At 37.5% G+C, this 23,289-nt stretch overlaps 1 protein-coding gene across 1 annotated transcript in view; it reads right to left on the bottom strand.

The window, feature by feature from the left end:
• Positions 1-23,289, bottom strand: part of tenm1 (teneurin transmembrane protein 1) — a 157,985-nt gene that overhangs the window by 117,510 nt on the left and 17,186 nt on the right. The window contains exon 2 of the mRNA XM_084414207.1: positions 3,863-4,125. Coding sequence (XP_084270333.1) covers positions 3,863-4,070 — 208 coding nt within the window. The 5' untranslated portion in view covers positions 4,071-4,125. The remainder of the gene's footprint in view (positions 1-3,862; positions 4,126-23,289) is intronic.

Below are 23,289 nucleotides of genomic sequence, written 5' to 3'. Positions count from 1 at the left end.
GCAATATGACATGACACAGCCTGTACAAAAGCGTTTACTCAAAATACTCCCTTCACCTTGCTGTCTTCCAGGTGGACGTTTCTCTCTGCCTGCAAGTGACATGGAGAAAACGAACGCATGCAAGATCTGGGATAAAATTAAATGATTTTGTTTTCCACTCCAGATATACAATACAATAATGTGTTATTTTAAACTGTAACATTAACATGACAGTAATTTAGATATAGCCTTTGTAAAAATACAGTAAAACATAAATGTGCAAAAAAAGATTTTATGTAAACGACTATTTTTGCAATATCAACTAGCAAATGTTGACTACCATTGACTGGTCTTTTTGGGAACTTTGCGTTGTGAGCAAGTATATCTACTGTACATAGCAGGGTCTAACAAACCCACATAGCAGGCTACTGTCTCTTTCTCCAATATCTTTTCATCTCATGTTGCCTCTTCTCATTTAATTAAATCTTTTTTCTTATTCCAACCTCGTCTTATCCCTTCTTCTCATCTCAACTCATCTCTTGCCCTCATATCTTCTCATCTCTCCTCTTCTCTTCATTTGTTGAAGTAAAGGTGATGGGCTCTTGATGGGCTTTCCCGGAAGTGTGTAGCACTAAGCGTGTGTGTGTGCAGAAGAAGTGTGATTTTTCAGACCTGTGTGTGTGTGTGTGTGTGTGTGTGTGATGAGCAAGATCTTTACTCAAGTGTCCTTAAGAATCCTCCTGTCTCTGTGGCGACCCCTCTCACTGCTCTCCCTGCTCTAATCATCTCAGTACTAATTGCCCACGATGCAGTTCTCCGTCCTTCACTGAGAACATGACCCCCTGCTACTCGGCCTGACCCACACACACACACACTTGTCCACAAGCAGACATGGATGGAAAAAGCTTGGGTAAGTGGAGTGGGTGAAAGACCTCTCTTTACCTCTCTCTCTCCATTTCTCTCTCCCTGTCTCCATTTCCATCTCTCTTTATTTGTGAAGCTGTTTCCGTGGTAACTGGAACAGAATGTTTTGTTCTGCATGTAGCATTTGAATAATTTCATAGAGGAAACAAAAAGCCTCACTGTAACCTGCTCAACCTCCAATGTAGATATCTATCTATCTATCTATCTATCTATCTATCTATCTATCTATCTATCTATCTATCTATCTATCTATCTATCTATCTATCTATCTGTCTGTCTGTCTGTCTATCTATCTATCTAAATATCTATCTATCTATCTATCTATCCATCTATCCTGATGTTGATTCCATACAGGTGAGAAATAAAATTCAGCACTCAAGATAGATTTAAAAATGATGTTTGAAAAAGCTCAACATTCCTTGAATTACAGCTAAATGGTTGCTTGCTCTAACATTAGAGGTCTGGCCCCGACCAAGGATTTTCCTAGTCGGCCGTTTAAGCCATTTAATGATTAGTTGAACGTTTTTGATATTAATTTAAATACTTAAATATATACTGGGCTAAGCAAATGGCCATGTAAAGTGGCTAACATTTCAAATGATACGATGTTTGAGAATGATAGGCAAACATTTGGATTTCCTGCCCAACATAATTACCATAAAGGCCAGCAGTGTTAATGAACTGTCCTATGGAGATTTTTCTTTCTGCGACAAATACAAATTTGGTTGACCGGATTCTTCTCATCGACTAACGTTTGGTCAACTAATAGGGGGAAGCCCTAATTTGCAGCATTTCAACTTTCCACATATCCGTAGATTTTTATTTATTTTTTTTAAATATGGACATGAAGCTGTGAGAAATCTTCTGTGGAAAGTTGAGTTAATAATTTGTTATGCAAAAAGAAACTCACAAAGGCCATGCGTTATTATTTTTCTGACTTGTGTTTATTTATTTTTCGAGACAAAAAAAAAAAGTAATATGAATGCCATCTAGATAACATCATTTATTATTAATTATTAATTATATATTATTCAATCATACATATTTAATGATTTATATAATACATATTTATGTATAAATATGTAATCATTCTTTTTTTTCTATTGAATGTAATTTTGATTTATAATCAAAAATAACTTACTGTATATATACACTCTACATGTTTCTGTTCAGGTGACCAAAAGGTCCAACCAAACTAAGTTCTACTCAGCAAGAATAAAAATCAAAGGGAACATTGCCTGTGTGTGTCTTAGTTATAGGGAATCCTTTAATTAATGGAAATAGTTCACCCTTGGGACTCAGACAAGCAAAAATGAATCCATGAATGTAGAATATCAAAGACAGAAGAATAACGGGTGAAATAAATTATATTATTAAAATTATTAAAAAATTGAAATTGTATTCATTATTCAAAAGTAAAACACACATCCCATTATTATTTAATGACAATAGTGTTTGAAGTTTGGTGTGTGTGTGTCTGTTGATGGCTCATTTCAATTTACAGTGAGTTTTCAAAGAATTCTGTTCCTTACTAAGGAAGGAGTCATACCATATAATCACTTTCATTAACGCTACTATCAAAACAACAAACAAAACAGCTTGCCTATGATCTCCTTTAGAAAATGCAGCCTTTCATCCAATGTCAGATGTTTATGATAACAGCTCCAGTGTCCCGCTAAATGTAGAGGGATATTAATTATGTGTCATCATTTAAAGCTGTCTCTCTCTCTTGTGCAAACACATGCAGGAATGCACATATCCTTGTGGAAATTTCATTTGACATCCATCACTTGTTATATAAGTTGGTCATAATATATGAATGAATCTGCTGTGCATTTTAAATGAAACTATATACTGCAACAACTCTATCTCTACTGGTTTTTAAAATCAAAACAAGACATTATTTAGTCTCTATTTTTATGTGTTATTGCCAGGAGTGCACATAACTTTTTTTGGTCTGGTTCTCAAGGGAGCACCTGGACATGCTGCTTGGTACTCACACTTTACTCGGCACATTTATCCTACAAGCTGTCGTCATAATCAAACATGACGATGATGTTTTATTTTATTAACATTAATGACACAGACAACAGCAGGAATATTAGGCTGCGGTCATTTTAAGACCGAATGCACGGGCCGAATATACTGACACACATCCGGTTCCTTTCTCAACTGTTCACTTATGACATAACCGAGAAAATACTTGCCAAGACGGGTATTTTGTCATAATTTTGAGTGTGTGTCCATTCAAGCGCAAGTAAATGTGAAAGATAAATCAATTCGATGTTCGAGCGCTTTCTGAAACACACTTCTCTCTCTCTCTTTCTGTGTCCGCACGCTTCGGGTGCGTGAGGCTGTGCGAGTCCCGATTTTCGCCTCTTCTTCCACGTTTAAAATCACTTGAATGTGTAAATTGGCAAGACAAAACATGTCCAAATGTTAAACTCCATGATAAAATCTATGACGGTTAAACTTAGCAGTTAATCCGGAAATCACATGCATGCCGAACCTGATAATAATAAGATATGTTTCTTGAGCACTAAATAAGCATATTAAAATTATTTCTGGAGGATAACGTGACACTGGAAATTGGAGAAATAGCTGCTGAGAGTTCAGCTTTGCTATGACAGAAATAAATGAAATTTTAAAATATATTAAATTATAAAAGTTATTTTAAATTTTAATCATATTTCATAATATTACTGTTTAGCTGTATTTTGATCACATAAATGCAACTTTGGTGAGCATAAGAGACTTCTTCCAAAACAATTTTTTTTTTAAATCTTACCAACCCCAAACAGTGGTGCATATGAATTTCTTTGAATTTCAATTGATTTTCATTCTACTTTACACTCAAAATTGAATTGTAAAAGAGTTTACAATTTAATTTAAAAGGTATTCTATTCTGAATGGCACACAACCCTGATACACACACACACACACAAACAGAAAGCCTTACCATTCTGGGGATGCTCCAAGGGTTTCCTGCGGACTTTGTGGCTGTTGTAGGTGAATCTGCGGTCAGGCTCGTAATCGGGGCGGGTGTGCGCCTCTCTGTAGTGTTTGTGATGAAGGCTGGTACCATCCTCTTCATCAGATGAGCTGGAGTAACTGAGCTCCAGGCCGGGGTGGGGTCGGGCCAGAGATTGGTAAAGCTTCTCGTCCATCTCTGCTCTCACAATATCACACACTCAGAAATCTCAAAAACTCACTCAAAGCACACTACACACACAAAGAAAAAAACAAAGAAGAGAACAGAGGCGATGAAACAGAAAACAAACAACAGCAGTTCAAATGTACTCTAAACTTTCATTTCACTGGTGCAATTTTTTGTAAAGCGATACATAAAACAGCTTAAGAACAAACGGCTGCTCTGTAGAAATATATTTAAAGAGGCATGAAGGACAGGACAAAACAAAACAAACACTATCCAAAACCACCCCCATGTTTTAGCCAAACATTCATCGACCACCAAGAAAAGAGAGATGGTCTCAGAGGACAAATGAAAGAGAAGAGGGAGAGATAGATGGAGGGTGAGATGAAAAGATAAAGAGATGCTTAGATAGAGGAAAAGAGAGGAGATAAAAAAGGGTGAAAGACTGGGGGGAAAAAGAAACAAACTCAAAACAAGAGAGAGTTATACAACTGCCCGGTAATGAAGGCAATTAAATCATGGAATTAACGTGCCTCACTATACAGCACACCAGTCAATACTTTACAATAATTCATTAGGATACATTTTTTTTGTGTTGTAGTTAACCGAATCAATCTTACATTCTGAATTAGCTCAAATTTAGCTCCAAGTAATATTGATAATCCAATATTGTAGAGCTGTAACAACCTACTGATATTGAAAATAATAATAATAATAATAATGTCATTAATAATAATAATTGATAATCAATAATGAAAATAACTGACACTATTTAAACTGACACTATTTAACTGAAATTGTACATGTAACACAGCTAATTAATTATATGTTTTTATGAGAACAGTAACTGTAATGGGATTCTAACATTACAATTTATAGGAAAATATGGCTGCACGATTCTGGGGAAAAAATATATAAATGCGATTACGATAAAAAAAAAAACTCTAGGTTTGTTGTGCTTGCTCGTAGGGCTCCACAATTTGGATGTGTGATTATAAAAAAACGCACGTTTCGTTTTTAAATGCACGTCATAAACGATACAAACTCAGAGCAGATGCAGAGATGGAGTTTGTTTCCTCAATGTCGAAGAGCGCTGCATGTTTTGGAGCAGCTCTGTTCACAGTAAATGCAGCTCCAACACATTGAAATCACTGGATCATCAGCTGCTCGCATCTGTGCCACATTTCACTCTGAAACATGCAGCGCTTAACTGTGGACTAACAGTCAGTATGTTACAGACCTCCTTTACCCTGACCCAAGAACACAGACAACAAAATGAAAAAAAAAAGGTGTTAATTGCGTAGTATTAAACGTTAATTTTAAACACGCATCTTTCTGACTGCATCCAACACCAACTGCATCCGTAGATCTTCATGAGAAGGGATTAGTGGGAAACTAATATTGGAGTCAGACAAGATTGTGCTTGAATTGCCCTGCATACATCTTATTCAGTGCTCTAGCATTCTCAATGCGAGACACAATCTCTCTCTCTTTCTCTCTCACTCTCCAGAGAGCGTGGCTCCCTTTCAGCTTTCACTTCCCAAATCTAAACGCTGACCATGACCTTTCCATGACCTTTGAGCCTGAAAAGAACATTCAGCGTTCAACAGAGGAGCGCGCAGGTAGGGGAGGGCCACTGAAAAACAAGATGCAGTTAGACAGGGAGAAAGAGAAAGGAGAGGCACAGCTGAAAGGAGACAGATGAAAAGGAGAGGTGGAACGGATGAACACTGGATGAAAGAGAACCGACAGACCATATGGGGTAGAAGAGGAGTCAAACGAAGATGAAGACGGGGACAGGATAGGAACAGGAGCATGGCTGAAAAATGAAAGCGGGAAGGATGAGAAAGGACAGATGAAGAAACGAAGAAGGATAGAAGGAGCTTGCAAAATGACCAGACAGGTTAAAGACTTTCTGGGAAGCATACAAGAGGGAGACAGACAGAGAAAGAAAGTCACTCTCATTCTGACATTGATGAAACAGAAGTTAAATATTACCATCAAATGCTCGTTAGTGGGTATACTCTGTATTGCTTTTGTAATGGGTTACTAATTGGCTGATGCGGAAATGCGCGGCATGACTAAGTGATGTGGGAGGGGTATGCGAGTTAAATCCCTGTCAGTCTCTGGCAGGCTGCCTGCTGATTGGATGTCGTGCCAGAGCGAGTGCCAATTGAAGGCGGCGGTGACTTTGTAGACTGGAGGCAGCATCTTTGCACGCAAACACAATTAATACTCTGTTAGTTAATAGTGGCTGTGGTGAAAGCTCCCTTTATCTGTCTCTCTCGCTCTGCTCTCATGAGACCGTAGCCAAGTAGCAGAGGAAGCCAATCAAACACTATTATTACCATTTTTGATCAAAACGGTACTCACTGTAACACGTAAAGTGGGTTAAAGGCCACTAAAAAAAAAATGCGTGCGGCAAATAAGAGACGTAGACACACACGCACACTTGAAGCAGACAGATGGGGAGGGTTCTTAAGGGAGTGCTGAATAAGTCTTTGTAATCAGATGATTATGATGATTACAGTGTAGGAGAACAAACTGCAGAGAGGGGACACAAACATGGGCACGAACCCAGGCATGTACGCACAATGGACCACTTGCACTGAGCTTCGTGACGCACTTCCGTTTGGAAATAGTACGTCTCACTTATTTCCGGTTATGTTTACTTTCAATGTACTGTGGTCAATGAGTTGAACAAACGCCACCTAAAATGAGTGTCCGCAATAAGATTTAAAAATGTGCCAATTTTTCTGTGTGCAGAATTTTCCAAACTTATCGGAACATGAAGTTTTAATCCAACCCAAGCCGATCTGAGAAAGCAACGGCTGTTAAAAATAAGGCATTATTTCACCACCGCGGCGCTGAAGTGTATGAGAACAGATGAATAACATCAGTACGAACCACAAACATTTATTTATTTGGATTAAATATTTTAATCATTCTGTGTTTTTTTTCCCACTATTTTTCACTATTTACATGTTTATGCCCAAAATACTATAATATTCAAAGTAGTTGACTGTCATTCTCCTCTACGCTGTGTATGTTATTGATTAAATAGCCTATAGCCTGTTTAACATCGTTGCAGGCACCTTAAGAGCATTCATTCATTCAACTATTTTAAAAGATGGGAATAAACACCAGCGCACACAAGCAATCCTTTTAATAGTCAATTTCATTTAAAAATGTAAACCCAACAGGTATGAAATATCAGAAAGAGGAAAAAAAAATAATTATAATGAGAAGAAAAGCATATAGGACTGCTGCAGCTTAGTGGATAAATATATTTAGCCTATTTATTATTCAGAATGCACAGTTGGAAAGAAAATATTTATAGGAACATTTCAGCAGGCTCAAGATAATTGATACAGAGATCATTATTCATTGTTTTAATCAATTGGCAGCCATAAAACATAGTGATAATCTGCATTCTCATGTATGTAGGTGCGCTGACCGCTCTAACCGGAAACTCCCGCTTATGTCAGACTAGAACGCGGAAGTAGTGCAAGTAGTCCATTGTGTTCCTAATTGGGTTTGTGCTCAAGACTACACTGCAAGCACTGAATCAGAATATTAGAATGATTTCTTAATGATCATGTGACACTGAAGACTTGAATAATGGCTGCTGAAAATTCAGCTTTGCCATGGCAATATATACCATCAGGAATAGTCTGGATCATAAAAAAAGTGGGTGGTCCGTACCTGAATGGAACCAAACCTGAATGAGAGTTTGCAGTATATAGTGGAGAACATTTCCTCTCTTAAAAATGCACCCAGACCCACTTGGACTGTGAAGGTTAAGTCCCATTGAACTGTCAAGCAGAGCCGGCTCTCCCTATAAGCGAACTAAGCGGCTGCTTAGGGCCCCGCCGCCACTAGGGGGCCCCCTAACTACAGATGGTACTCGCCGGTGTCGCCGCGGTTTAACAGTCAACCAACCGTGTAAAATCGTTGTCTTCCCTGGACTTGGAAATTTGACCGCAAAAATGAAATCGGGTGCAGAAAAAAAAGAGAAAAAAAATCCCATTATAGTAGAGCTACTACTCTAACGAAATCCAACTTTTAAGAAGTTTTTACTGTAGAATTATTTTTGCATGAATTTTTGAACTTGGCACATTACACAATGCACAAAGAGCGGCCTATTGCATTTTCTGCACAATTCGCGGCGCTGTTTCTCGGCAACCTCGGAGGGTGCGTTAAAGTGGACATTATCCCATTATAGTAGAGGCACTACTCCAACGAAATCCACATTTTAAGCAGGTTTAACAGTAGAATTATTTTTGTATGAACTACATGTAATGTGCAACAATGTAAAAAGTGTTACCTAGAGTTTTTATTAGATTTATGTATATATTTTATAACTAAACATTTTATATACACATTTGGCTAATGATTGTTCGCTGAAGTAGTGTTTTTATAGTTGGAATATATAAAAAATAAATAGAATCTTTTGCAGAATTTTTAATCTCTTTGATACATCAATATAGAAGAATATGTTTAAATCACTTTAGAAGGAAGCAAAGAAATTACTGGTCCAACTTCTCCCTCTTTTTAAAGTGTGGAACAGGGAAAAGAAGTTCAAAGATCGAGACTCCAGCATCACCTGTAGTAGGCCTATGCAACAACTTTATTGAAAATGTTTTAATACTAAAGGTTTTAAGCTGCCTAGTGGACAAAAACAGTTAGTGCTGTTTTAAAATTTACAAAGCATTCAGACTAAAGTAGATGTAGAAATTTGGCAAATCTGTAATCTTTACTTTTACTGTTTCAGTGAGTGTACTTTAATAAGCAGTAAAATAATTGTGGGCAATCATGTTAAAGAGGTACAGATGAAATGTGTAAGGGTTAGATTGCATACAGTTGCTGGTTTGCGGTGGCAATACTCCATTATTCACTGCAAGGCAGGGCCCCAAAATTATCCAGCTTAGGGCCCCCAGATTTACAGAGCCGGCCCTGCTGTCAAGAGCATATTTCATACTCTAATGAGGTATATTCTAATATTCTAATGGTAACACTATAAGTTTTCCTATGGCATCAGGCTTTAGTTTTTAGCTTGTGGTATAAATGCTTATATATTTGACACTCAGGGTGGCCAAACTAACTCAGTCTGGATTGATTTTCATACTCCTGCTGTTGATACACAACTGCGCATCTCTATATCACCCAGTCATTTTAGCCATATAGTCAAGATCAGTTTGTGTGTTGATGTTTCGACAGCTCAATGTAGAGATGGATCAATGTATGGACAGTATTAACACTCTGTGTCACTGAACTTTCCCAAACTAAACAAAGAGAAAATCGAAGGGCTCTTAGTCAGGGATAAAGGGCGGTGAGTGAAACTGTCTACAATGCGAAAATCCTCTCTTGAATACTAAGTCTCGCGTTAAAATCCTCTATGTATCGTTGTGCACGAATTTGAATTTTAAGGTCCACATCAGGCAGTCCACTTAAACTGCTTTTTATCAGCTAAGAAACATAGTCCACGAGCAGATGCTGAGAGATTGATGCATGTCTGGTCTGCTGCAATGCTCTCCCTGTCTGCTCTTCCCGAGAACGCCCGGCTAGACTACAAATTAATGCTGCAGCACGAGTGCTGACAGAGAGCAGAATGAAAGCACACATTACGCATGTCTTAAAGTCCCTTCATTGGCCTCTCGTAAATTTTAGGATTGATTTCAAATTTCTGTTACCGGTGTACAGATCCCTTAATGGGTTTGCACCTAAATCCATTTCTAATAAGCTTGTGAGGATCGTTTCAAACGGGTCTCTTTGGTCTCCTAACACTGGCGTCCGAGCAGTCAGTAGTAAAACTCAATGCTCTCCAATGCCTGTTAAAAGAAATCGCACTCTTGATGAGTTTAAACAAAGCATTCATATTTTTAGCACATTTGATCACTTTTCCTTATTCATATGGCAGATTTATTTATTTGTAAACTTTATTTTATGTATTTATTACATATGGTTTAATTGCTGTGCTATTTATTTATAATTTAATGTAATATTTTCTTTGATCTATGTGCATTGACTTTTTAAACTTTATTCTTTAACTGCACTATTAGTTGCATAATTTCCTGTGTTTAATTATGCACCAACCTTGCATTTAATCTTTCATGTTTGCCAACCGACACATTAATCTCCTTGCATCATTTGCACAAAATATGGTTTACAACTAAAGTCTGAATTAAAGGTGATGATAATGTAGGGTTATGCACCATTCAAGTGCCATATGCATATGACACAGACACGCTAATATGAATGGTTTAATATAATAAAATATTTGCTTCTAAATATTGTCAACAATAACATTAGCATGATTTGACTGCTGGGAACCGTACAATATTACAGGCAGCCTGTAGAGACATATCATATTTTCTCTCTCACACACACAAACTGTATCTACACACAGTGGATAATATTCATTCATCCATCTTCAGATTATCAGTGCAGACTTCCTGCGCTGATTCTCTCTAAAATAGTCACATACACACACACACACACACACACAGCAAGAGTTGACGTTCCCTCATCCATCTCTCTCTATTGCCAGAGTCACTTCCTGCACTGAACGATTCTCTCCCACACACACAAACACACGCAAATTCTTCTGAGGAGAATCAGATCTGCAGTAAGAGAAAGCTCTTGCCCTGAGCAACTGCACAAACGTGTCAAAGTCCTGATACTGCCTAAAATAAAAGCTGACAGCACACACACACACACACACACACACACACACACACACACACACACACACACACAGACATAAACACAGTCCGTAAACATGAAAGTCAAGCGCAGGTCAGCTAAGAATATTTCTTGCTGGTGGCATTTCTCTGTGCTCCCAAAAAGGTAAACACACACACAAACACACACTTTCTACATAAACCTGAAGCTAGTTAGACATCTTTGGGGGTCATATCTGACAAAGATCATCGCCATGGAGACCCAGGCTGGAGGAGGGGTTACGGAAATAGATAGAGATACCGTCTACTTACAAAACATAATATTCAAATATTATATGAATTTTTTTTTATCATCTTTTTTTTTTACAAATCACTCTTCTACTTATCCTCCTATTTCATTGTTCTGTGCACAGGTAGGCTACATTTGAAATGTTTAAACATGATGTATAATTCATTTTGGGTATATCAAACGGGCAGTCTTTGGTCTTATTAATCTATTACTTGTACTTTTGAATGAACTGTTTGCTTGTTTCTTTTCTATTGTACACACTTCTTATACGTTTATAATGGCTAATATTGTTTATTTAAATATTATTTTACAATAAATATTATTTTAATATAAATAACATGCCATATTTGGTATTGAGAAAGTGTCCATTAGTGATTGTGATTTTGGCTTCAGTGAAAGTTAGCTACATTATTACATTTTTATACATTGTAACAACTTACAAATGCATTGACTAGCTCTGTCATGGGAAATCCCCTTAACTGTTAAAAGGACAAAGACAAAGATATCGCTTTCCTCAGCGGACATTCAAAAAGAATTGACCTGAAGAATATGAGCTAGTGGCAGGTAATGCACTCGCTTAGTCAACCTCTCTCTCTCATTATACGGTACTCTACTCTCCATAATAAAATAAACTTCGATGAAACGACTCTAGTTCTAAAGTGACGTTTTAGAATTAGTAACAGAGGTTTGGGCTCAACTGTTAAACTGTCAACTTGAGATTGAGATTTGAATCCGTGACGGAAAAAAGTAGTTCCACATAGAAGAGTATTTTTTAAGACACTCCGTTGTTGTTTCTCATTACACACTGTTGAACTGTTGTATAAATGTATTTTCACACTCGTAGCTGTGCGATATGGCTCTTTATCAGCATGGCTGTGATTACCTGCGGAATAGTATTTGTGTGCTGTCAGACACAACTCTCTGGACACGTGCTTCGAATGTGTGTGCACACAAATCTTCTCACACAGCGTACGAGTACTGAAATGAGTTCTCTTTCACGTGTTCTTGTGCTTGAATGTTTAAACTGGCAAGGCTTAAAAACATATGCAAAGGATAAACTTTCATGACGATGCAGCATCGAAACAGTGACAACTCTTTGCCATCGCACAGTCCTATGTTGTAGCTTGTTCATAAGGTATTGAATAGTTTGGAGAAATGTGATAAGATTTTATTTAAAGGTCCCATATTGTCAAAACTGAAATTTCCTGGCTTTTTTCATGATAACAGAGGTCTAGGGTAGTGGTCGACCGATATATCGGCCGATATTTGGCATTTTTGAAATATCGGCATCGGCCGATAAGTTTTTCTGATTTGCCGATGTGTTGGAAGCGGGACTTTTATTTTGACGGCGCTCCGGACTTTTATTTTGATGGGCGGCGCTGAGAACACCAGCGCCAGAAGAGAACGGCAACGGCAGCTCCTCAGATCACACAGAGCTCACTCACATTCTCCGTCTTCATTAATTTACGATCTCTGTCAGTCATATCTAATACTTTGTTAGACAGAACTGGTAAACAAAGAAAGTAAATGGTATGCGAAGTAAGTAAAGTAAAGCGTTTGCATTTATATTATTTGTAACAGAAAAGGCAAACAATCAGGCTAAAATACTTTCTCAATTGCCGTCAACATTCAGCAAATGCGCATCTACGTCATTTAAACAAATCTCTGAATATCTAATAAACATTTAATTTCACAAACCTTGCATATTTAATCGAATCCAGCTGTGATATCTTGTGAAGTGTGCATTACTGTCAGCAAGTGACGGTCGGTCCGTGTTAAGTGAGTGAATGCAAACAGAAGATCAGCTTCACAGGAGACGCGATCGAAAAACTTTAAATCCTTCATTTTAAAATATGCTGATATATAACCAGTTGCCAACTGTGTCATATTCATATCTGTGATATATCCAGTTGCCAACTGTGTCATATTCATATCGTTTTCACTGTGCTGTATGTAAAATTAGCGTTACCTTGTCTTTATTTGAAAAAATATGATTACCAGCACGAAATTACCAGATTACTGAGTGCCCTGTTACAGTGTTTACTTTCTTTTTATTCATATATTTCTAAACAATTACTTTGTGAAAAATACTGTAATAGGATTGCAGATTCAAGAAGTTGCCATCTAAAGTTTAAAAGCATGTTTATTTTAAAGATTTGTTTTCTAATTTATTTCTAATTTATTAATTATTGATTAAAATAAATATATATAAAAATATCGGCTTTATATCGGCCATCAGCCACCCTGTTCTCTAATGGTGCGTTCACACCGGACACGAATAGCGCGTCAGGCGCGAGTGATTTCAATGTTAAGTCAATGCAAAGACGCGTTACGCGCGTAAAAAATTCCTGCGGCGCGAATGAGGTGTAGTGCGCGGCGCGGTAAACGCGAATACGCCTCATTCGCGCATCAAGTTCGCGTGAATGGCGTCTGGCGCGTTAAGCGCAAATGATTTTATGTAGTGCTTTTTGTAAGATGGTAAGATATCGGCATCGGCCATCAAAAAACCAATATCGGTCGACCACTAGTCTAGGGGCTATGTAACTACCATATAAGTTTCAAAACAGTCAATCCACAGACAAATGCACACAGCCTGCATAAAGTAGCTCTGCCTTTTCACGAGCCGTTGTGACTTCCGTAAAAAATGTGACGTCAGAACTACTCAGTCACCACCCCGAGCACTGCCCACCGTCCCTCCCTCCTTTTGCCCAACCCCAGACAACATTGCATCCATGCCGTTGCTGATCAACAACAACACGGACAATTGTCAAGAAAATGCTGTTCAATCGATGGATGTCAAGAAACGACACAGGCTTCCGAACAACATTAATATAAGAGACCAGTGGCTATTTATTCGGAAATACCACAGCAATTTAGTTTGACCTAAACCGTCTGTTCTGCACATTTCACAAGTGACTGCTTCGTCAATCACGCACAGTTCAATGCCGGTTTTAGTCTGAGTCCGGCTCGAACATATAAGGCCAGATAATGTTTCCCTCACCAATGTCCATCTTTCCAGGTGTTTTATTTACTTTACTTGTGAGCAACACCAAGCCACAGCAGGCTACAGCATACATGACCCTAGTTACCTTTGGTTGACCTAGCCGTGCGTCACTCAGAAAACAATAGCCCAATCAGAAGAGAGGCTCATGAACATTATTTAGAAAGGCCAAAATCAACCAGTTCTTAGCAAATATAAAACAACATTAAAAAATATTGAGATGGTTTTTGGTACTTATACCGCAAATATATATATATATATATATATATATATATATATATATATATATATATATATGTATATTAGGGCTGTAATCTCCCAGTCGATTAGTCGATTATTTGGTCGATACGTTCATTTCATCAGGTGGAAAGCACTAATTGCTAATGGGGGTGTTTTCAGAGCACCCCTGTTTCACAGGTAACAGTCTGTCTTCAGAACACCCCCCTTGTTTTCACTTCTTTTGGATTAGCCCAACCCACTGGAGAAGAGCGACAGATTGAAGAAAGTAGGCTACTAGAAGGTTTGCTGAATATTATTTATTTAATTGTGAGAGCGTTTAATTCATAGTCAGTCAGACCTCTTCTACCATGTCAACAAAGACATCGGCAGTGTGGCAGCATTTTTTTTAAAGTTAATAGTCTATTCGTGTCTCAGCCGCGAAGCTGAGCTCCACAGAGCGGCTGCACAGAGCGGCTGCAATGATAGTGTCTGTCAGTTATTATAATACATATGACAAAAACAATTGTCTAAATTATGTTGCATATTCCTCAAAAGTTCTTGTGATGATATCACTAGTTGACAACATAGTACTATTTTCGGAAATCATAGGCTATGATATTGCGCAGGTGCACGTGATGCAACGCTGTCAGAGCCGACAGATTCGTGTGTCGGACTCATTTCAGTGCAAAATAATAAGGTCAAAAACGATTTAATATACTGCAAATAGCCTATTCGTTTTTTTATGTTTATTTATAATTCATTTAGGCGGACAACAAGGCTACCAAGTACTGCGCACAGTGCGCAGCTAATTAATGTAACGTTTTTTTTCCTAACGTAATTTTTAGTCGATTTTTAGAAGAAAATTTCAGGACTTAAGTCGACCAAGATTTTCTTTGGTTGATTACAGCCCTAATGTATATATATAAGACATCAAAACCTAAAATAAAACTCCAGAAAGGTGTACAACATGGGACCTTTAATTTAGGCTTCCCTAAAATATTTAATATGCTGTCAGAAGCCTTTTGTTGTCTGCTGTCAAAAGATGAGCTTAACCAACTCTACTCACATGACCTTGTGATGTATACCGATTCCGAACGACACAGAAGGAAGTGGGGTGGGGCTACTCTCAGATGGCCTACCCACAGACCATACACTGACCATCTGCCGGGAAGACTCAATTGTTACGTCACTTATTTCCTTCTCATCTATCCAATCGTGTTCTAATACTTGTAGTACAAAAGATCAGTACACATGTCTGAGTTTGTAGATGCTGTAACAGTAACAGTAATAGCTGTCAAGAGTCTGGAGAGGGTGTGCGAAAACACACATGCTGGATGCGTTCTTCCTTTAAATTAATACTTTCATTCAGCAAAGATGCATTAAACTTATCAAAAGTGATAGTAAAGACATTTATAATGTTACAAATTATATCTATTTAGTAAGTAGATGCTGTGATTTCGAACTTTCTACACATCAAAGAATCCTGAAAACAATGTATTTCTGTTTTCACCTAAATATTAAGCAGCATAACAGCTTTCAACATTGATAACTGTGAGTTCACATCGCCGAGTGTGAAAATTCACTCTAGCTGCCCTTCCGACAGCGCTGTAGAAAGATTCGTGGACACTCTGACGTAGATCGAATGCTTGGTCTTTTTTTAAAAACTTTATTTAAAGGGGCCACAACCCTTTTAGACCACGCGCCTGGAGTGCCGACCATTTTTCCAGTCGTTAAACTAGCAAAAGTGGATTCGGACACGCCCTAAGTGAACTTGCACCATGCGCTTTTAGACCATGCGCTTTAGACCATGCGCTTAAATAGGGCCCCCTGTATTCATATGTTTACATTCATCACTTACCCGTCTCTCTCTCTCTCTCTCTCTCTCTCTCTAATGGTATTCTATACTCTTGTGTATCTAAATGCTTTTTGTCACCTCACCACCCCATCTCTCTCGATCCTGTTAAAGTATCTGGGTGTGCTCATTCTGGAGGGCTTTTCTGAAGTGTTTCTAATTCTGGCCAGCGACTCAAGTGAAAACACTCCGTCTCACACACACACACACACACACACACACACACACACTGCAGTGGCTCACAGCCCCATTTAGCTGATGTGCGTGTGTGTGAGTGAGTGATATGAGAGCTAAAAGCTTGTCCTTCAAAAACTGTCAGCTCTGCTCAAGCTCAAAACAAATGTTTCTCTTTTTATTGTGAGTGTGTGTGTGTGTGTGTGTGTGTGTGTGTGTGTGAGAGAGTAAGAGTGAGAGTTTATCATGCAGTTTATCAAAACAGATTTCATTAATCCTATTTATACACAATAAACTGTTATTGCAACATGGCTATTTGGGCTAAAAACTACTCCAGTGTTCAAATGACATTACGCCAATGTTCAATAAAGCCTGAACTAAAATAAAGTGATATCTAGTGGAGAGTGAGCTGAACCCATATGGAGTGTGTAGGTGTTTGAGTTTGCTGAGCATGAGGGTTAATCACTAACGTAGGGAGAGAAGGAGAGTGTGAGGCAGAGAGAGAGGGGGACAGAAGGCAGTGAGACAAATACAAAGAAAAGGTCCCTCCACAGTGAGTGATGCTCCTAACCGATATTATGAATTATGAATCCCATAACCTGACAGAAGCATCAAGTGAAAGCATACACATAGACACCACATAATGAGAGATGGAAGAGGAGAGTTAAAACATTAGTGTAAGAAGACAATACAGATTGTTTTGATATTTCAATCACAAAAGTTCAGTTTCACACAGTCCTTGGGACAATTTTCCCTCTAATATTTTTTTCTTACAGCGTATGCCTATTGGACAGTCACATAGACTAGGGGTATAATGGATTGCAGTTGATCCGTTATGGACCTCATATGGACCTCATTGAGTAAAATATATTATGTATTATTTGCACATGATTTTAATTTACACTTTAAATTACGATTTTAAACCATTCCAGCGCAAGAAAGATTGAAAGATAACTCTATCATGCACTGTTATCTGAGCGTACAGCCGCACACACCCGAAGCACGCACACACAGAGGCGCATTTCAGATACACAGAATTGATTCCTCTTTCGCGTCTCCTTGTGCTTGAAAGGACACATACACAAAATTATGTAAAAAAAACAAAAAACATATTCATCGTAAACACATTGGGTTATGTCTTAAGTGACGTAAAACAGTTGTGTATCATTATATTGCATCCGTTCATGAGTAGGGTTGGGTATCGAGAGCCGGTTCCATTTTAGAACTGGTAACAAATTTCCAAAAGCCGGGGATTCGATAAGACGCACGCATTTCGATTCCGCTTATCGATTCCTGACTTTCTCAGTCATTCTCGCGCGGTGCTGGTGAATACAGCTGTATTGAGGCTCCCACAGGGATAGGATTTCATTACGCATATGCGCTGTACGTCACATTCACCATGACTGACCGCAGCAAGCGTTCAAAAGTTTGGTTATGTGTTTCAAAAAACGACGATAATATAGAAAAATACAACACATGCAACAAGGAAATTTAATGCAAGTGAGGAAGCACATTAAATATGATGAAACATTCATTTAAAGGATGCACCGTGTTTGATTCGATGGAGTCTCCCAGCCGCAACAACACACCAGATAAAGCTAAAAGTAGCAACAGCAGCATCTCTCACTCGGGTACAAAACATACAGATGAGCCAACATTCGACTCCAATTTAGACCTGCATAATTCTGGATAAACTGAAAATCTATTTGGTTTAAAATCGTTTTTCTTTTGTTTAAAATGGAGATCATGATTACATACATCAAACTACACAGAATAAAATATGCCATTCATAATTTAAATAATTAATTCAGTGTATCATTAATAAATACCTGTTTAATTAATGGATGATTCACTGTTTTTGAATAAATCTCTCGAATCTTCTTGAATGAATAGGCTAATTCAATGAAAACAAAATTTAACAGGCGATTGTTGCCACCTACAGTACTGGAGTAATCAACACAATCTTTATTTGAAGAGACTCCTCTCACTTTAGCCATGACGGGGAAGATGAGCAAAGTAAAACTGGATGAATGCTACAGGGCGGTGACAAGATTTGTGGTGAAAGTTGGCAGTTTATTGGTTATAGCTAAAAAGTGGCAAAAAAAATTTATTCTTTAAGTATTTGCCCTTTTTTTCTGAATCGGAAACAAGAATCGATAAGAACCGGATTCGATAAGGAGAATCGATAAAATTGAAACGATACCCAACCCTATTCGTGAGGTCTTAAGTGACAGGAGCCTATAAATATAACACTATAGTGTTTTTACATTTAATTATTACATTTTTTGTACCTGAATACTACTGCTAGACCTTACTTTATTTGTAACTTACATTGTATTTATCTATGGTTGCAATTTGTGTATTTGTTCTTATTTTATTACTGACTGTTCATTTGTCTTTAATAATGTTTAATTAGTAAAAGCTAGATTTTTGCTGTCGTATCGAAGTACTAAAAGTGGGCTTTAAGGAATGAAAAGCAAAGTTACATTTTTCATTTTTTTTGCTGATCCAAAAAATTATCCGATCCATGACTCAAAAAATATAATATGATCCGAAACGTGAGGTTATTGTTGTTATAGAACAAGACCAACATCTTTGTATACGTACACATTTACAAACATTTTAATTATACAATTTAATTTTTTTTTTTTTTTTTTTATAAATTAATGAATTATAATTATATAATATCTCTATTAACACACACACACACACACATATAATATATATATATATATATATATATATATATATACATACACATCTGGCACATCTGTTTATTTGGCTACTGTTAAATCACCGAATAATCTAACACACATTCGCACGCATGCACACACACAAAGACACACTCATGTATATACACACACCCCCTACAGGATTAATCCTATAAACAAAGAATTCAGCATTCATCACCAGCCAAATATCCATGATCAGAACTAGGCCAACACATGATATGTGTGTGTGCTTTGCAATCTATACTATATGCTGGCATCATTATTTTTGAATTTGAATAAATAATGAGGGTGGAACACATTTTATACTGCGAGTGCGTGCGCTTGTTTTAGCAGCAGGCGAGAGCACAGAAAGAGAAAAAATATGTCTGAAAGTTATGTAAATTTTTATGCGTGTATGTTTGGAGGGCAGCCTTCAATGATGTTGTACAATCTCTTTCATTTCTGGTCAGCTCCATTTGTGTCACATTCCCCTTCAATCACCGGACGTCAGTCTCTGATCATTCGGATGGCAGTCACGCCGACTCACACAAGAAAGGGATGTAATGTGTGTCATGCACACGCACACACACACACACACACACACACACACACACACACACACACACACACAAACACACACACATATAGAGTCCCCTGATGAGCAACAGACAAATAGGATTTTTTGCTTCCAATTGTGAAATTGCTGACAAGGTAAAAACGTAGGAGTCTATGCTCAAACACACACACACACACACACACACACACACACAACACAGTGCTTGGTTTAGGCATAAATATAAAAGGCAACATCTAAAGAATGCAAATTTGTTAGGGCTAACAAAATAAAGCCACGGAGAGAGATGAAGTGACAGAGAGTGTGTGTTGATGTGTGTGAGTCATTCACACTGGAGACAGTCGCACACTTTTTGATCACTAAGAGACTTAATTAGACTCTATTCTTGCTGTCTGTCTCTCTGTGGGCTGAACGTAACACTTCACTGCTGATAAGGAGCATGAAGAGAAAATCATTCTCTTCCCCATCTCGTTTTTTCTTTCTCTTCCTCGCTGGGAATGAACTAAGAGAGTTTGCAGGTGTCGCTACTAATGACATAAATACGTAAACCTTTGCAATAATAAAAAGGCAATTTCCTTCATTGGTCCGCTGATAATGTTCGAGAGTAAATAAGCGCAAAAACATTCAAATCTCATTTCCACCAGAGAAATAATAGCATTGCTTGTGCCAATCTGATACCATGCAGTATACAAATAGCTATCGCAACCCAGATCTAGAATTATTGGAGCACTCCAGACTAATGAAACAATGCTTTATTCTACCCATGCTTGCATGGGAGCGGCCTTATATTTAAAAGGCATGTGGGGACGCACACCTGCGGTCAGAGAATGCTGTGAGGAAACTCTCCTGCTCCCTGGGGCTGACTTTTGCACATTATTATTAGATGTCGCTGGGGTGTGATCTCTATCTTTACACTCTCATCCAGCAGGTGTGTATGTCAACAGAGTGATTTAGTAGACAACACGGCTTACAGGAAACAGAGCCCGATTCCTGAGCGCTCTGACTGGATAGAAAAATTAACAGTCACAGAAATCCCACAAAATGACATGATACTATACCAAACACAATAAAAATCAATTAAACAAACTAACTAGACTCAATAAAAATGTCAAACTCTACCAGAAGCCTGAGTATAAAGGTGTTCATAATGCCTCATAATGTCGTCTAACAAATAATTGTAATACATCATCATACTTGCCTATATTCATGGTTAAACTTTGAAAAGGTATAAAGCACATGATAGCATTATATAACAAATGAAACTGGGAGTTGATCCTGTGTTTTTCTGCACTATGCTATTTAAAAAGCATTGAAATGTAGGCTATTTATAGTAGTTACAGTTATTAATGATAAAATAAAACTGAAGATGGTGAATCCAAGTTGGATGCTTTATATTTAGAGCTGGGCAATAAGTTACAATTTTATATTTAAAATTTTGACAAAATGTAAATAAGTTATATAATATATACATTTAGTTAATTGTTACTTGTTAATTGCACCATTGACTTCCATAGTATTTTTCTTTCCTACTATGGAAGTCAGAGTCAAGGGTGAGTAAATGATAACAGAATTTTCAAGTGTGCAAAATGCCACACGGACATCAGACGCAGATTCATTCATACAGAGAGCTCAAAATCACTTTCATTTTTACAACAGATGTTTAAATCAAAGATATTAATAAAATAGATCCATCCTGATGCTCTTACACTCATTAACATCGAGAATTGGATGTGAAACAAACACACTGAATTTAAATGGTCATTAAATAAGAAGCACATTAATCATTGCGATATGTATGATGCTGGTGTCACAACTGGGTTGTATAAATCACAGGAAGATAAGGTTTAGGGTCAAAAGGCTTTGCAATTCCACACAGAAGGTAATCCAATCAAGGAAGGCCAACAAACACAACCGCTAGGCTATGCATTGATGTGACCAGACAAATGAGAACTGAAAAGACTGTAACTACAAGGCAAATGAGGGCAATTAATGACAAACACCTGAGATGATTCAATGAATCTCCATGACAACTCATTAGTGGCAGGAAACTAAACAAAGGACAATAGGAACTAAAGAAACTAAAAGTCCATGAAAGTGTAACTAAGAAAAAGATAATGCAATGTCTGTGACAGCTGGTATGGTCAAAAGTTTGGAAACATAACTATTTTTAATGTTTTTGAAAGAAGTCTCTTTATGCTCATCAAGCCTGCATTTATTTGATCAACAATACAGAAAAAAAACCCAGTAAGATTGTGAAATATTATTACAATTTAAAATAATGATTTTTTATTTTAATATACTTTAAAAAATATAATTTATTTCTGATGCAAACCTAAAATTTATCAGCCATTATTACTCTAGTCTTCAGTGTCACATGATACTTCAGAAATCATTCTAATATGCTGATTCAGTATTGGAAACAGTTGTGCTGCTTGATTATTATTATTTTTCAGGATTATTTGGTGAATAAAAGATAAAGAAGAACAGCATTTATTTAAAATAGGAATCTTTTGTAACGATATACACTGCCATTCAAAAGGGTTTTTTTGGGGGGGTTTTGAATGAAATGAATACTTTTATTCAGCAAGGATATGTTAAATTGATAAAAAAGTGATAGTAAAGATATTGTTGGAGAATATTTCTATTTTGAATAAATGCTGTTCTTTTTAACTATTTAATCATCAGTGAATCCTGAAAAAAGTATCACAGGTTCCAAAATATATTGCCCAGGCCTAATTAAAATGTATAAATAACATGGAGCCAAAAATACAATTGTTACTAAAAGATCAGATCAGATTAAATAGGTTTTAAACAGGCATGCTTGTTTTAAACAGTTTTGTGTTTTGACCCAGTGCCAAATCCTTCTCTTCCTCTGTTTTCAGTGTCTCTGTGCACTAAGTTCCTCTCCCTCGCTTGAGTGAGCTCAAGACATGGCCATAATCGACAACCATAACAACCCACGAACACTGGAAAACGGTCAGAATCTGTATGTGTGTTGAGCAAGATTGACCTGTGGCCCGTGTGTTTTGCCCTTAAACTTTCTTTCATACCTCTTTTCACTGGGAGCTTTCAAGACAATGGAGCGACTAAAGTCACACACCTAACCCGTGATGATGAATATCAGCCCCAACACCACACACACACACACATATACACACACACACACACACACACACACATCTCTCTAGGGTTTGGATTCTATCATTATCTCTCACCTTGTCACGGTCAACCTGAAAAGCTTTTTCTCTCTCCCTATGACACTCTCTCTTTCTCTCCAATCATCTGTTCTTGCCATTTCTGTGCCAATGCCTTTTTATGTCTTCCTCAATTGTTCTTTCATTACTTGTTTTGAATTGACTCTCACCAAGACTAGAACAGAGGAGTGCAGCAATAATGTCTTTGTCTTTGCTGACTAATTAAAGGACGGGGTGACATATACATCACATCTCCCTCTCTTTTCTCTGCTTCAGATATTTCTCAGGAAAACCATCCTTCAAACTTGAGTTTCCTTCATGAGATGAGAAATCTGAGGTGACCGTTATGCTTGGGGACAGACTGGGACAGCCTCTTTCAGTCTGGCATTTATTCAGCTATGAACTCCTGCTCTGCGCTCTGAAATACTCAATCAATCGTCCTAATGAAACCCCGCCCCAAAACCGTTACCATTCGAAAAAACCCAATAAAACGCACATCTGAAACACTCTGGCACAAAGCAGGGTAAACAAAACA

The sequence above is a fragment of the Rutilus rutilus genome (assembly GCF_951802725.1).
Source record: "Rutilus rutilus genome assembly, chromosome: 7".
Lineage (NCBI taxonomy): Eukaryota > Metazoa > Chordata > Actinopteri > Cypriniformes > Leuciscidae > Rutilus > Rutilus rutilus.
The sequence above is the reverse complement of the archived record's forward strand: the minus strand, read 5'-3'. Positions and strand labels throughout refer to the sequence as shown.